Source organism: Lynx rufus, unplaced genomic scaffold (genome assembly GCF_022079265.1).
Source record: "Lynx rufus isolate CCGP_SWC_20201006 ecotype Redwood Valley unplaced genomic scaffold, mLynRuf1.p SCAF_6, whole genome shotgun sequence".
NCBI lineage: Eukaryota > Metazoa > Chordata > Mammalia > Carnivora > Felidae > Lynx > Lynx rufus.
This window is the reverse complement of record NW_025814878.1, coordinates 87,284,754-87,302,810: the sequence shown is the minus strand read 5'-3', so window position 1 is coordinate 87,302,810 and position 18,057 is coordinate 87,284,754. Positions and strand designations below refer to the sequence as shown.

At 34.9% G+C, this 18,057-nt stretch overlaps 1 protein-coding gene across 1 annotated transcript in view; it reads right to left on the bottom strand.

Moving 5' to 3' along the window:
- The window catches only part of EYS (eyes shut homolog), a 1,631,667-nt gene that overhangs the window by 1,380,624 nt on the left and 232,986 nt on the right, over window positions 1-18,057 (bottom strand). The window contains exon 10 of the mRNA XM_047102761.1: window positions 10,132-10,142. Coding sequence (XP_046958717.1) covers window positions 10,132-10,142 — 11 coding nt within the window. The remainder of the gene's footprint in view (window positions 1-10,131; window positions 10,143-18,057) is intronic.

The window sequence follows — 18,057 nt, the reverse complement described above, 5'->3', positions numbered from 1 at the left end:
TTTATATTTTTAATTTTTTTATTTAAATTCAAGTTCGTTAACACACAGAATAACCTTGGCTTCGGAAGTAGAACACAGTGATACATCTCACATACAACACCCAGTGCCCATCACCTATTTAACCCATCCCTCCACACACCTCCCATCCAGCAACCCTTAGTTTGTTCTCTATATTTAATAGTCTCTTATGGTTTGCCTCCCTTTCTGCTTTTATCTTATTCTTCCTTCACTTCCTCTATATTCATCTGTTGAGTTTCTCAAATTCCACATACGAGTGAAATCATATGATTTCTCTTCCTCTGACTTATTTAACTTAGCATAATACCCTCTAGCTCCATGCATGTTGTTGCAAATGTGAAGGTTCCATTCTTCTTCATCACCAAGTAGTATCCCATTGTATGTATGTATGTGTATGTATGTATGTATATATATATATGTATATATATATATATATATATATATATATATATATATATATATACCACATTTTCTCTATCCATTCATCAGTCAAAGAGTCAATTTGGACTCTTTCCGTATTTTGGCTATTGTTGATAGTGCTGCTCTAAACATTAGGGTACATGTTCCCCTTCGAATCAGCATTTTGTATCTTTTAGATAAATCCCCAGTAGTACAAATGCTGGGTCAGAGGGTAGTTCTGTTTTTAATTTTTTGAGGAAACTCCATACTGTTTTCCAGAGTGGATGCACCACTTTTCATTCCCACCAACAGTGCAAAAGGGTTCCCCTTTCTCTGCATCCTCACCAACATCTGTTGTTTTCCTGAGTTGTTAATTTTAGCCATTCTGACAGGTGGGAGGTTGTATCTCATCGTGTTTTTGAACTGTATTCCTCTGATGATGAATGATGTTGAGCATCTTTTTTATGTGTCTGTTAGCCATCCGGATGCCTTCTTTGGAAAAGTGTCTATTCATGTTTAGTGGTTTTATTTTTATGGCCACATATGAAAATTTCTTGTTAATTTAGATTTTTTTTCAAATTAAAAACTAGTAGTTAATGTTTATAATATTCACTGGCCTATCTCATGTTTTATTTTTCCTTCAAGCGGTCTCATTGATGGAGCTGTAGCTGTGTCTGCTGAAAGTGTCAAATTGAAATTCGATGGAGCAATTCTTGGGGTTTCAATCACTACCAGGCCATCCTTACAAGACACACTGGAGACAGCTGAGAGAGTGTATCACTATCTTCCCTAGCACTTGGCTGAGCAGGCGAGCAGTTTTCCATTTTACTTGTGAGTACAGTGTGAGAACATTACATCCATGTATTACAAAAGAACTGTGCAAAAGCCTCTGTTATTCATGTCCATGCAGGCATAGAGATCATTTTTTCAATATTAGTGGGAAAATACCACTTTATATAGAACAAAATTCTGTCTCTATATCTAAAGTGATTACAAAACAATAAATCATGCAACGCAAATATCTCCAAACAGATTTTTGGAATAAAAATTGTCAATCACAGAGACTAGCTCCAAGGAACATCAACTAGCCAATCATCCACCTAGCATGCAGTGGAGAGGACATCATTTCAACCTACAGTAGATATCACATGCTTTGATACAATCAATTGCAGAAGATAATTGGATACACAATTTCCTAAACAGACTATACACAAGTCAATAAAACTAAACATGTTATTCCACTAACATACATAATAGCAAAATCTGCTACTTTTCTCTGTCAGTTTGTTACAATTTTGTTCACTCACATTGCTGTTATTTCCCAAAAGAGTGCCATTGGACATTTCAGTTGTTTTTTAAACAAGTCAAATTATCTGAATCACGACTGACTGAACTTCACTTACAAAGAAGATGCATCACACTTAAGAAATATGTTACACTTTTCATGTACTCAAGTACAAATAAGCTTTACTATTTCCTCTTTCTCATTTATGCTTCCAGTCACCATTTATTATTTACAGAATCAAGTTAAGAAAATGAAAAATTTAAATATATGGAAACTATACATTTATAAATATATATGTATATGTATATTGTTTAATTCACTTCTTTCTTCAATAAACATTCATTAAGCTCATTATCTTCATTCATTCAGTTAACATTCCCAAACAACTACCTTGTACCAAACATTATGCTAGGTGCTAGGGGTACAAAATTAAACAAAGAAAATTGCCTGCCCTTATATTCCTTAAATTCTAGTGTGAAGAGAGAGAAAACAATCACAAAAATACATTTAATGTGCTGAGCACTACTATAAAGAAAACTAAAGTGGCATGGGGATAATGCGTGAAGGACTGTTTGGTGATGGTGGTATTATCACTTTTCAAACAGATTCATCACAACCTCTCTGTTAAGGTTATACTGAAATCAGCACCCAAATAAATGAAACAAGGGAGTAATCAATGCAAGTGTGTTATGCTGAGAGAGCTAGTAATTGTGTATGCTGGGAGTGCTGGAGGGATAGCGGAGAGCCCAGCAGTTTCACCAAGCCAGAGTCAACCAGGTAGCTATGACGAGGTGAAGGCAGGAAAGGACAGCATACTCTTTAGAATTTTTTATAGAATTCTGAATTTAATTGCATGTAAATTGCATTTTAAACAGAGGTTTCAAAAGATCACCCAGATAGTTTTGTGGAGAGTAATGAGAGCAAATGCAATTGTGGGCACTTTCTGAAGAGCATGGGAAACTGAATACAGTATTAAACTTGATAGACAAAGACCCTCCTTTCAAAAGGTTTACATCCTAGTGAGAGGACATAAAATAAGAGAGTGAAAATAGGGGCACCTAGGTGGTTCAGTTGGTTAAGTGTCCAACTCTTGATGTTGGCTCAGGTCATGATCTCACAGTCATGAGATCGAGCCTCGCACTGGGCTCCACACTGGGCTGGATCTTGCTTAAGATATTCTCTTCCTGTCTTTCTCTCTCTCTCAATCTACCACTCCTTCTTATTCTCTCTCTCTTTCTCTCTCTCAAAAAAAAAAAAAGGTAAAATAAATACATAAAAAGGATATCAAGTAGTGGTAATTACCAGATGAAAATAAAACAGATTGGTGTGATAAAAGTGAAAGTAGAGGGTACTATTTTGTGTGCAAAATCAAAGATACAATATAGAATTACATTTAATTCTGAGATCAGAATGACCAGACAAGACAGTCCTGGACAGAGCATAAGGAAAAGGAGTCTGGAAAGAGGAAGAGCATGTGGAATAGCACTTATGAAAGAACAGAAGAAAGATCGGTGCTTTTAAAGTAGAGGGAAGCAGAGGGAAACTGATATTAAGTGAACTGGAACAGCAGAGGCAAGATGATGTTAGACCTTATAGACTATAGTGAAGAGTTTAGATTTAATTCTAAGGAAGATGGGAAGCCACTGGTGACTTTTACGCTAAGGAAGTAACATATTCTGACTTATGTGGTTAAAAGATGGACTACTCTTTGGAAAATCTATTTGGTAGAAAGTACTGGCAAGAATGGAGGCAAGAATACCATTTTATTTAGTTAGTTTAGTTTATTTACATTTTGAGAGAGACAGATAGAACAAGTGGGGGAAGTGCAGAGAGAGTGGGGAGAGAGAGAATCCCAAGCAGGCTCTGCACTGTCAGCACAGAGCCTGACGCATGGCTCGAACCCACAAAACACAAGACCATGACCTGAGCCGAAACCAAGAGTTGGATGCCTAACTGACTAAGCCACCCAGGAGCCCCAAGAATATCATTTTAGAAAGTTATTTCAGGGGCGCTTGCGTGGCTCAGTCAGTTATGTGTCTGACTTTGGCTCAGGTCATGATCTCAAGGTTTGTGAGTTCAAGCCCTTCATTGAGCCCTCTGGTGTCAGCATGGAGCCCACTTAGGATCCTCTGCCCTATGCCCTTGCTGTGTCTCCCCAGCCCTCAAAAACAAACAAACAAAAAAATTAAAAAAAAAAAAAGAAAGGTATAGGGTGCCTGTGTGGCTCAGTTGGTTAACTGTCCAACTTTGGCTCAGGTCATAATCTCGCAGTTCCTGAGTTTGAGCCCTTTAATGGGCTCTGTGCTGACAGCTCAGAGCCTGGAGCCTGCTTTGGATTCTGTGCCTCCTTCTCTCTCTCTCTCTCTCTCTCTCTCTCTCTCTCTGCCCCTTCCTAGCTCACACTCTGTCTCTCCCTTTCTCTCAAAAATAAATAAACATTACTTTTTTTAAAAAAGAAAATTATTTCGGGGCTCCTGGGTGGCCCAGTCAGTTAAGCATCCGACTTCGGCTCAGGTCATGATCTCGCAGTCCATGAGTTCAAGACCCGCGTCAGGCTCTGTGCTGACAGCTCAGAGCCTGGAGCCTATTTCAAATTCTGTGTCTCCCTCTCTCTCTGACCCTCCCCCGTTCATGCTGTCTCTCCCTGTCTCAAAAATAAATGAACGTTAAAAAAAAATTAAAAAAAAAAGAAAGTTATTTCATTAATCTACGAGGGCATCTGATGGTTTAGATTATATGGTAGTTGTGAAGAAAAAAATGCATGCATGAGTTTGAGAAATATTTTGGCAGTAGAGATGACTAGACTGTCTTATAGCTGTAATTGGAAATTGGGGGCTGATGAGGTTAGAGGCATCAAGGATGCCTCCTAGGTATGTGTGGACAGAGAAACCTATTAATTAAGATGTAGAAGACACACACCTTTAGTAATTGTGTGAAAAGTATTTAGGAAGCATGATTTCTCCTTTGGTTATGACAAATTCCAAATATAAACTAGACATCCAAATAATCCTATCAAGTAGTCAAGTAGGCAGCTCTCATAATCTGACTTACTCTAAAAGAAAATTTGAGGTCCACTTCAGGGAAATACTTTCATTGCCACTTAAAAAAATCCTATATTGTTTTCATCATAATCCCTAGTTTCTACCAATTTCCCTACTTTTAGAATATGATCTAAAATATTTTAGTAGTGACATTTTTATTTGAGAGCAGGATTGGAGACTAAGGGGTTGATTATTGACTTAATGGTTTAGGTATCAATGTGGCTTGCTTGACTAGAGTAGGTTCTACTGTAATATTCAAATCCTTAGCTAGAACTTCAAGTCACTGGCTTGATCCAAAATGGTAGTTTCCCAGTAACTTCTCTATGTCAGAAGCTTTCAGCAATGCTTCTCTAAGAAGAAAGCAAAGTTTACCCTCTCAGTTGTAGGGCATATTTTTTGAAGCTTTGGATATTTAACTTATATTTATCCCAAAGTAGAAACGTACTCAATGTATTAAAAACTGAACAAAGTCTTAGCCTTTAAAGCAGCCTGGATTTGTGATGGAAGCACAGATATGGGAGCACACATTCTGTTCAGACAATAAAAGATGAAGCATCTGAGATACACCTATAAGTGACAATAACAGTTTCTAAGAAGATGGAAGAAGAGAAATGGGAAATGGTAAGCTGAGTAACAGGAACAAAGTATGAGCAAGAGCAAACAAAAATGAAAATAACTTGATTTTTGTATTACAGCTAGTCATTATTTGAAATAGGATGCCTGAAAGAGAATGACTAACGACGAGACTGGAACATTTAGGTAGACTAGATTGTGAATGATGTTGGGGTTCCATACAAATTGTTTGGATTGTGGGTAATACAAATGATATGAGTAACATGATCATATTTGGGTTTTAGAAACTTTGTTACTTCATTTACAATGCAGTAGAGGAAAGGACAAGATTTCAAGAAGAGGTAAATGAAATGCTTCAATACAGTAACAATATGTGCTATGCACTGAATGTTTGTGTCCCTCCCAAAATAACACTCAAGATGATGGTATTAGGGGGTGATTAGGTCATGATGGCAGAGCGCTCATAAGTGGATTAGTTCAATTATTAAAGAGACCTCAGAAAGATCCCTAGCCCCTTCCACTACGTGAGAACATAGCAAGAAAGTGGTGGCTGTGAGCCAGAAGGCAGGCTTTTATTAGACACCAAATCTCCCAGTGCCTTAATCTTAGAAGTTCCTGCTTTCAGAACTCTGAAAAATAAATTTGTGTTATTTATAAGCCACACAGTCTACAGTATTTTGTTATAGCAGCACAAACACACTAAGACAGTCAGACTGAAGAGAACAGGATAGAATTGTGAGAAAGTTCACAATGTTGTAATTGTCACATCCTAGCCACTAAGAGGATGAAGTTGGAGAGTTAAGTGCCAAAGATGATGCTGAGGCTCTCCACATACGTGACTGAGTGAATAGTGGTATCTTTTAACCAAGAAAGGAAAGTCAATCTCATTAGTGGTATTACAGGAAGAGTTTAGTATTTGGAAATCCAATGTAGATGAACAGTAAGCAGATGGGAATACAGTCAGTTGATAAAGAGAGATATCAAAGTTGACATCAAAGACCTGAGAGTCTTTAGCAAATTCAAGAAAGTGGAAATTGCTGGACTCAAAAAGTCATGAAGATACATTAAATTGAGAAGGAACTCAAGCATAAAACTCTGGGGAGCCTGGACTTTTCACAGGATAGGCAGAGGAAGCCAGAGTAAATCAGAGAGAAAAATTCCTCAGAGACATCATGGAAAAAAGAAGATAGACAAGCTAAGGGGCAAGAGGGCCTTAAGGAAAGGGGGGTTAGGACTACTATAAACTAAAGTTATTGTGTGTAAATGTGTATTTATTAGATTTATTTTTTTTCATTTTGAACATTTTTTATCTGAGAATTCCTATCTATCTGTCTGTTCTTTCTATTGCTATAACTCCTTGTGTCTTTCTCAAAATCTTGACAAAAATTTATGTCCTTAGTTTCTATTCTTATTTGCATTTAAGGGAAAACCCAATTAAAATCAATTAAAAATACATAAAGGAAGGAAAAAATGATACTTAAAATACAATAAAAACTCTTAAAATTCATTCTGTCCTGTAATTGACAATAAATATATATTCCAAATGCTGTTTTTCATAAATTTTTACATCCAAATGACACTTTTTAATCTTCTCTAGGGGCTCTATATAAGCTAAATATTACAATATAGTGATGATTTATGTTGGGGAAGCATTTTGTGTAGGGTAATTCAGTCCTTTTCAAGTATTTATCATCAATCATGTATTGTTAATTATAACGTTTAATAAGATGACCTAAGCCTAGAAGAAATTCTCACTTTCGTGGAAATTAGATCATTGGCAGAGGTGACCTATTACTATTAGAAGTATAAATAAAGATCTGTAGTTTTCTTAAAAAAATAGGTTACTCTGGGCTACAGGAAAGGCTATCTTATATAACATTTAAATTTAAAAGCATCAAATTATTGTGTTAGTGTGTTGAAACAAAGTGAATGAAATAAAGTGATAGAGTTGGTTAAATTCATAACTTTTATAATAATTGAATCATGCTGATCCTGGGGCCACTGAAAATTACCAATCAATCAGTAATGACAGGCAAACAAACAAAAAAAGATTCTGTAATTGTGAATTTTTGTACCCTCACATAGTGGCAGAAATATTATTTATAATATCCCTGAAAAGTAGGACTTAAAAGTAAAACATGAATGCCTTACTACAGGACATTAGAGCTTTTGAAAGAAGCCTTGGCCTTTATTTCCTTGGGCACTTTTCTGTAACATAGATTGCTTTTTAATCTGTATAATGGAAATAATGTTGATATTTTCACAAGCTGTTTGTGAGAAATAAATCAGATAGTAGTATGAAGGGTTTCATAAACAGCAAGGCAATCTTTTTTTAATTCCCTAAATTCTATTTATTACTTGATTCTTAGTAAACAGAACTTAACATAAATCTCAAAAATACCCCTAAAATTTCACTATATTTTAAAAAACAGAGTATGTGAAAATGAAAAGACAATTATACTTGCCCTGTCACTCAGGTTTTGTTCACACCATCCTTCTCCCCCTCCTAATCTGTGCCACCTACATCACCACCACCAATGATTACTGCTTTCCAATGCAGGAGAGAAATATAGAGATAACAGGAAAAGCCTCATTTAGTTTTATATCCCTGGGCTATCAGTTTGAAATGCTGGACAATTAAATGCTGTTTGCATTCACCTAAAAATGTTTATTTACTTAAATTCCAAGGTATGTCTGGCACTATTAACTGGCACTAAGGATACAATGTTAATCACACAGAAAAAGTTTCTACCTGCCTGATGAAGTGTGTATGCTTGTGGGAATGACACAGAATCAAAAACAAAACAAAACAAAACAAAACAACAAAATTACAAACAACAACACCAGCAACCCCAACAACAGTAAAAACTAATACATACTTTCAGGTAGAGATAAGTACAAGGAAGTAAAAGAAAACCAACTATGACATTGGAGGGTGACTGCAGAGAGCATCAAACATACTGCAGAGAAGGATCACCTCTCTGGGGAGGTAGCATTTGAGCAGAGACCTGAATAAAGTTGAAGGAAGTAGCTATGAGATGTGGGGAAAGTGTGACCAGACAGAGAACAGCACATACAAAACTCTTCAGACAGAACATAGATTGTTTAATTGAAGGAAAAGCAACAAAAAAACAAAAACACCTCTGTATTTTTCAAGCACAAGCAGCAAAGAGGAATAGTAGGAGAGAAAGAATAAGAGACTGGAAAGAGCTCAAAGTACGTGGACCATCATATGGACTTGGATTGGGATTCGAGGAGAGAGGAAACACTAAACGAATGGAGGGAGGCATGAAAGAAAGTAATGTCAACTGAAAAGGTAAACACAGTAAGCTGTGCTATCAAAAAATGAATGTCCAAAATATGAGAACGTGAATACAGGCACTAGATTGATTCTTAAATTTTATAAGTGCTTTAGAAATGAGAAATCACATTTGCACGCTTAATCTCCTACTATGTCTCATGATAGTTTCACAGGCGTAATGTTTCAGTCTGGATCCTTGTGGAACAGAGTGTTTGTTTGGAGTGATTACATGGGAACTTTCCTGTTGGAATCCTGTCTCTTCTTTATGGGTTTTAAATAATGAGAGCATAGGAGAAAGGCTGCATCATGGTTAAATTGTCTCCCCACTTATGGATGTAGACACAGTATCTGGTATAATTGATTATGGTTAACGATCCCATTTAATAATTTCATTTAAAATCTAGAGGATAATTTTCAAATATTATAAAATAAAGAGAGGTTGCAGTTACTAAGCACACTGGGAATAGTCTCACATTAAGAAATCAATTGGCATGATCTCAAATGTGAGAACTTTGGAAAGACAAGGCAGCTTAGTAAATATATGGCAAAGAGAAAATAAGTAACAGTGTGTGATAGAAGAAAAATGCATAAAAGGAAACATGAATAAAAAGGTAATAGTGGATAAAAACTTAAATGTAACTCTGACAGTTGCAAAAATGGAAAATCACTTGTAGCATGAAGAGTATAGATTTTGTAAGGTAATTTGCTAACATATTTCAACAAGATTTTCAATATATTGGGAAAGTTTTAGGTAGAAGTTTTTAAAATCAATATTTTGTATTGTTGATTACAGTAAGATCTGCCTAACAAGCTCATGATGTTGTCTCTTCCCATATTCTAATTTACCTATAAAGGCAACACATACACGTGCACACACACACACGCGCGCGCAACAAACACACAGGATCCCTGAAAACCGAGAGATAACTATACCAGTGTACAGTTAGATATATATAAACTACAGTAAGTAATTATTTTTTTACTGTAGGTAATTCTAAGTGAATTTAAAATGGGGAATTGTTTGCACAGATCAGAGGAATCAAAGACAAAAATGGAACTATGAAGTAACTAAAAATAATAACTTTAAGTATACTTACTCCTCCTAAGGACAGGGGAACTAAAGGAAGACGTGGAGTTACCAGAACCTTTAAGCACAGAGAGGTCTCACAGAGTAAATACTCATAGTCAGACCTCCTAGGAGAGGACTTGGATAGCTAGTGGTGGTACCTGTGAGGACACCTCTCTTCAGATTCTAATTGGAAGGCAATTAGTAAAGGAATCTGAAAAATGCAGTTTATAGAGCCCCAAGTCTACTGTCACAGACTAAAGGAAGCTAGTTTTGTGTCTGAGACATAACAGGAAAAAAACTGGCAAATAATTTATTCACATAATCTAAGAGAAAATTTTAATGAAACGAGATTGTTTAAAACCTTACGTTTTCCACAAATAAAAACCAAATACTTTTATGCCCTCTTCGTCCCACTACTCCAAATAATAAGACATTTGTAGGCAACCAAGGCACTGACTTTGTAACACTTAATTCTCACTAAAATATCGTTGTATTTAACCATATCTATTTAGGTAGGGAGATTATCAGGAATCAGAGAGATAGGAAGACAGAGTCTGGCTTGCTGTTAATATTGTGTCCTGGTAAACATAGATAGACACGAATGTCGACAGGAAAATTAGAGACAAGAATAGCCCCAATAGCAATTTAAACTCAGGGCTGTGATTTTTTTTGTGTGTATTCCAAGGCATGAAACCAGACTCTAGAAGGAGACAGATCATACTCATTATAGCAAAACTACACTAGTTTTTGGCTTGCCAGCAAACTACACTGGGAACACTGAATATTAGTTTATCCTCTGGTCTGTATGAGAGTAGGTTCATTTATCACTCAATGGAAATTCAGAGTAGATTAAAATGTTATCCACTTATCTAGCCTTTTGGCTAAGGTTAGGGCATAATGGATCCTGTTGCCTAATTATAAGTGAGCAGTAAGTCAAACACTATTATGTTTATGGAAAACACCATTGTGTTTATTACAAAGGAAAGCAAAGGTAACCTACTCATGGAAGACCCACAGATACAAAACTATCTGTACAAGATGAAGAATTTAAAAATCACCGAATATTTGGGATAAAACAGAAAAATATAAATGAGAGAAAGTTTGAAGACAAAGTTTAAAATGTAGATAGAAACTGTATCTGGTATGTGGGTAATTTTAATAGTATACAAGAATTCAGGTTAAACGATGTGTGACAAAGATGATAACTGAGGGTGGGGTGGGGGGAAGAATATGGTAATCAAAAACAAGAAAAACAGATGTTTTCTAGGAAGAAATAAGTATTGAAAAGGAAGAAATAATTGAATAACAGTTTTTTAAAGAAGAAAAGAGAGGGTGTCTAGGATCTATATAACCCAATCCAAAATTTTAATCACAGTTAAAGAAATATCAAAACTCTTTGGTTTATTGTTGTATATTCTATGAACTTTCTCATATGGTAGTCTCATATGGTGGCTATTTAAATTTAAATTTTAATTAAGTGAAGTTAAAAACTCACTGCTTCGAATTGGGTAGCCACATTTCAAGTCATCAATAGTTATATATGGCTAGCAGAAACTGAACTGCACAGTGCAGATACAGAGCACTTGATCAATGCAGAAAGTTCTGTTCACCAGTGCTGCTCTAGAAAATCACTCTTAGGAAATAAGAAGAGGTGGTCTGAAAGATTTGTACTACAGGAGTGTTATCTTAGTAATATACAAAAAGGATTTTTAAAAAATCCAATCACAGGGGTGCGTGGGTGGCTCAGTTGGTTAAGCATCCGACTTGATTTCAGCTCAGGTCATGATCTCATGGTTCGGGAGACTGAGCCCTGCACTGGGCTCTGTGCCACAGTGCTTACACAGTTTGCTTGGGATACTCTCTCTCTCTCTCTCTCTCTCTCTGACCCTCTCTCCCTCTTGAATGCACTCCTCTCCCTCAAAGTAAATAAATAAACATTTATCTATTTAATCCAAAAAAACATTTATTTATATCTTTAAAAAATCCAATCATATTATATAGCTTAAATGAATTATAACAATGAAAACTGTGAGTGATTTAAAAATATTATTTGGAAGAAAATTCCATTATATTAGAAAACATTCCCAAAATAATATGTGAAAAACATATATAATTAAGTATTTGGGATGCTCCTAATTTTGGAAGGTAAAAATGTATATTTGAAATAGTTTTAATATAGAATATCAATGCTAGTGATTTCTGAGTGGTAGGATTGTCCACTCTGTATTTCTTTTGTATTGTATTTCTTTTCTTTTCAAAAATGGTCTTATTTGTCCTGATATACAAGTATTATTTATAGTCAGTCATATTATTTTATAGTTAGAAGTAAACTCCTTTATTTTATTTTTTTCTTTTAATGTTTATTTTTTTTTTAATTTGTTTAATCTTTATTTATTTTTGAGAGAGACAGAGTGTGAGTAGGGGAGGGGCAGAGAGAGAGAGAGAGAGACACAGAATCCGAAGCAGGCTCCAGGCCCTGAGCGGTCAGCACAGAGCCCGACACGGGTCTAGAACCCACGAACCGTGAAATCATGACCTGAGCCGAAGTCGGATGCTCAACCCAGGTGCCCCATTAATGTTTATTTTCGAGAGAGAGAGAGAGAGAGAGAGAGAGAGAGAGAGTGAGCGCGCGCGCACACACACACACACACACACACGCACACACACACACACACACACACACACACACACACACACACACGTGTGAGTGGGGGAGGGGCAGAAAGGGAGACACAGAATCTGAAGCACTCCAGGCCTGCTCTGAGCTGTTAGCAGAAGCCCAAAGGGGGGCTCGAACTCAAGGACCATGAGATCATGACCTGAACTGAAGTCTGACACTTAAATCGAATGAACCCCACTTAACTGACTGAGCCACCCAGGCGCCCTGAGAAGCAAGCTCTTTAAAACAAGGCAAACATACGTATGTATGTAATGCAAGTAAAGTGAATAGCAAGTTTGAAATTTTTAACAGTATTTTGATAGGGAGAGAGTATTGTCCATGGAACAGTGGTGCTGACAGAACTGTGGGCTGCCTCCCCATATGAACATTTGCCACTCTGCAGAAGGCTTTCAGATCATTGCAACAGAGTGGACTTCAGAGCTCACAGTGAATTTTGTATTCACAGTAAATTTTGAGAAAAACATCCCCTTGCTTTTACAATAAAAATGGGATATCAATTCTCAGTACAGGAAAAAACAGATAAAGATTATTGATTGGTGAAGCCATGAAGAATATTCCACATATTAAGCTACATTTGTGAGGAGAATGTAGTAGAGGATTTGCAGGTCTGCTTGGCAGAGTCCTGAGGTATTAACAGTTGAAAGAAAATTAATGGCTTTACTTTCTTCTTCTGAGTTTAGAAAAATGATTTTTTTTTCAAACTAAGAAATTTGGCTTTTAATAGATATTCAAAAATCTTCCATGAGATTCCCAGTGCATTATGGAATGACATGCACTTATTTTAAAAGTATCCCACAAATCCAGGAATAGAACTATTGGCAAAACATTAATGCCTCACTTACTCAGCACATTTTTATCACATACTTACAGTATACAAGGCACTATGCTAGGTAGTGGAGGAAAAATTGTGAACATAAATGAGCATAATATTTGGCATCAATTAAGCAGTTAAATAAGAATAAAATAAAAAATATAGCATGAAAGTATAACAAAGATAGATATATAGTGTTAAGAAATATAATACAACCCAGATTCTACCTCTATGTATATGCTCATAAGAGTTGATAACAGGTGTTCAAAACAAACAAACAAATAAACAAACAAATCTTCTACACAAATGTCAGCAAAACTATTCAGAGTAGCCAAAAGATAGAGATAAAGTAGTCCAAATGTTCATCAACTGATAAGGTATAAACAGAATGGATAACACTGTAGTATACCAAACAACGGATTATTATTCAGCCATAAAATAAAGGAAGTACTGATACACTACAGCATGGATGAATCCTGATAACCTTATGCTAAGTGAAAGAAGCCAGATACAAAAGGCCACACTTTGTACAAATTGTTCTAGAATATACAACATGTATAAATTCATAGATGGAAATCAGTTTAATGGCTAATTTCATGACAGTAATGACATTATCTGGATCTAGACAGTGGTGATGGCTGCACACACAACATTATAATTTTACTAAATGCAAAGAATTGTACACTTTAATTTTTTCAAGTAGTATAATGTTATGTCTATTTTACCATAACACACACATACTAAGTGAAGATTCAGAAATCCCAAATCCTGTGTTCAAATCATGGCTTTGTCATTAATCAGTTGTGTGATCTTGGACAAATAATTGTGTTCCTATTTGCCTCATCTATAAAATGAGAGTAAATTAGTACTCACCTCAGATACTTGTAAGAATAAATAGTTAGCTCAGGCAAAGGCATCTTACACAAATGTCAGCACATAGTAATCATTCAACAAGATGCTAGATACTACTCTAAACATTTGGTATATTCCCAAGAAGAATAAGAAATGACCGCAATGTTTCAAAATCAATTTGGGAGCTGAGAGAAGAGCAGCAGACTCTAAATGACCATAAATGGATGTAGGAAAGGACACTCTGAAGAGAGTCAAAAGGCAACTCACAGAATGCGGAAAAATTGTAAATCACACATTTTATAAGGGCTTATTATCTAGAACATATTAAAAAAATTCTCACAACTCATAAACAAACAGAAACAAACAATTCAACAATACTGTTTCATTGAAACAAAGGGAGAGAACTGAAGAAAAGCATGTTTTCAAGAAGAACAAAAAGCATGTTTCAAGAAGAAAAGAGTATTTTTTGTTTGTTTTTCAGCTTCACTGAGTTATATTTGACAAATAAAAATTGTATATATTATAAGTATACAATTTGATGTTTTGATATATGTATACACTGTAAAATAATCATCACTATCAAGTTAGTTAACATATCCATTATTTCATTTAATTACCATTTTATTTTCTTTTCCTTATATTTTGTAGGGAGGACATGTTAGACCTACCTGCTCCCTTAGCAACTTTCAAGCACAGAAATCAATACAGTATTTCTGACTATTGCCACCATCTGTACATTAGATCTCCAGAACTCCTATATGTCTGGCTTATTTAACATAGCATAATGAAAAGCGTGCTTTATTAGATGCTACTGAAATGTCTTGTAAGAGGAAGGTTGAAAAGTATCTGTTTTATTTGGCCAGATATAGACCTTTTGAGTGCAGTGATGGTGGAGAAGTTCTATTTAAGTGGTTTAACAAGTAAGAGACAGTCAAAGAAAGAAGACAGAGATTTTAGACATTTAAATACATATTTCTATGAGCAAGAGAAGATTTAGAGGGAGATACTACGTGTATAGGGAGATTGTCTATGTGTATTGCTTTTTATTTGCTTGTGCTGTGTAATGGTGGTGATTTGAGCATGATTAGAAGCTGTTGGAAAGGACAAAACTATTGATGAAAAGTCAATTATACAAAAGAGAAAATGTATTATTAATTTTACAAAAAGTTGCAGAGGAAGAGCAACAAAATCTCACCCTTTGAGGAAATTAGATGATAAGAAAAGAAGGCCTTCTAATTCTAACAGAAGGAAAAGTGTGTAGAAGTAGACATTCTATGGTTTGGCTGCAAAGAGGAAGAAACTGATGGATAATGATTTTCTTTTCTTTTTAAGATTGGACCTGAGTGGCAAGTAGCAGAATTTAGAGGGTGAAGAAAAGTGAAAACAAAGAAACTAACAAACAACAATAACACACACACACACACACACACACACACACACACACATACTGCAGACAGTGACATGAATTAAAATAAGCTAGTGTGATAGACAGGTAGTTTATTGGATCCATTTTAGATTAAGACTCATGGATTTACTGCAAGATAATTGTACTTTATTCTGAAACAATACAGTTTTATGTACTGCCCAACTGAAGGTACAGAAAAAGTAGACCGATTTTGACAGAGATCTGTGACACATACCTAAATTGTCATGGAGTCTTAGCGGACTGTTCTTAAAATGATCAACCATGTAATTAAAGGCATAAGGAGAAATGAGGATAAAAGGAAAGTTGATGGATTGGTAGGGAGTATAGAGGTCAATGAACTATGAAAAGAGAATATTTGTACAATAGCCACTTGAGTAATAAAGGGTAGAATGCATCACGGGCTACTTGCAGTTTAAACATCTGTTCTTCTCATAACACAATAGAAGCAATCTAAAGATAAATTAAGTGATCAAGTTCTTAACAGAATGAGTCACAGTTCTTGCCTTTGCTTTACTCTCATGTAATTTTCTCCTAGATTAATTACATTGTGTTCCTGTATTTTTTCCATAACTAGACAGATTTTAAATCCAAAATAGAAAAAAAAATACAAATAATTGGTGAATAACAGAGCACTGAGTTATCTACATGGATTTAGCAACCATATAATAAGATAAATGTATTAATGCAATTAGTCATGTTTGCTCCCCAAAAGTTATTTCAATAAAGTATCATAAGCTTTAATACCTCTTTCTAAATTTAATATTAGTTACTAATCCTCATCTCTTAAAAACATTTTGAGATAACAAAATATACTATTTTGGTTAAATGTAATTATCAACAACAAAAAATTTATTTTCATGTGTCTGTTTATTGGAACAATCAAGCTACCACACATGTGTAGGACCTTTTCACATACCCCAGAGATAAAATACTGACACGCAATTATGTTCCTTTGAGTCATATCCTATTTACAGAATAAGAACTGTAATTTAACTATCCATCATTTATAGAAGTGTAAATTTAAAAATTTTCAGTAGTGAGATATATGTCAAAGCTATCATTGTTTTTGAAAAATTTATTTTATTATCATATAGATCAGTGACTTGTTTTGCTAAATGATGTTTCACTTATACTGGAAATGCTGAGGAAAATAAAAATTCTATATTTCATGGGGCAATTTTTATTTATTTTTTTATTATTTTTTAAAAAATTTATTTCTTTTTGAGAGAGAAAGAGAGAGAGAGAGAGAGGGAGACACAGAATCCGAAGCAGGCTCCAGGCTCTGAGCTGTCAGCACAGAGCCCGACACAGGGCTTGAATTCATGAACTGCGAGATCATGACCTGAGCTGAAGACAGAGGCTTAACCAGCTGAGTCACCCAGGTGCCCCGGGGAGTTTTTTGTTTTTTTTTTTAATCCCACTTCAAACTCCATATGTGTATATATATGTATATATGTATGTATGTGCACATATATATATATATATATAATTTAATACACATATACCCATATATATGTATATATACCAAATAGTTTAAATATTCAGAAGATAAAAAGAGATCCTTGAAACTAAACATGACAAAACCAAGAAAACAAAGAAAAAGCTTATTTTAATGAAGTCTAATGGTTAAGAGTTAAATTCTAAAACTACCCTGTGTAAATTCCCTCTTTGTCCTATTTAAAGAGACAATCATAGGGTGACTGCTTACCTGTTTACTAAGTAATATTTTCATATGTTGTCAGAGAAAATTTTCATGTAGGCTCAAAACCAATTAATTCTATGACTATCATAGATTTCATTTTTTTCTGCTTTGACCATGAATATACAAAAAGAATGAGTGGCAAAGAATGAATTTGTTTTTAAGATGTGAGAAAATTATATGTACAGGTTTCTTTTTCTTCTGGAGTATTGCTTCATAATTAGATTTAACAAAATATTAATTAATTGCTTCTTCATGCAAAGAGATTATCTCCTTTGAAGGACTCTAATCACAGATTATATTTATGATTTCTTAAAGTCTGCTAGCCATTTGATTTAAAGATAAAGGACATTTGTAAGAGAAGTCAATATACAGGTGGTGATATGAATAGTTACAAAGCACTGTGGATGAAAGAATAGAAATGTTTTTCCTGAGAGTAAACTGGAAAACTCATGCAATTAATAAATCCAATCTATATGGCAAAGCTGAAAGATAATATTTTAGTGTTTACATTGCTTTTAAAATTTTCTGCATTTCTGCTTTCTCTATAAAATATACAAGTAAATAATCAAGTCTGTAGAAACATGGGTAGTTATAGTATACAGTTTGTCAATCCTCTTAAGTTCCAACAGAAACCTCTAAACAATCGGACTTAAGTTAGTTGTGTGCGTGTTTGTGTGCGCAACTATACTGACATTTATTATAAAGCACAATAATGCTTAACTTTTTCCAATATGATTTGATAGATCTATAATACTGGTAAAGATCTCTGAATATAGTATATAATATGCTCTCATGCTATCATGTTTTTAAGCATTTATTTACATGGATTTTTATAAGAACTTAAAAATGTATCATTTAGGGGTGCCTGTGTGGCTCAGTCGGTTAAATGTCTCACTCTTG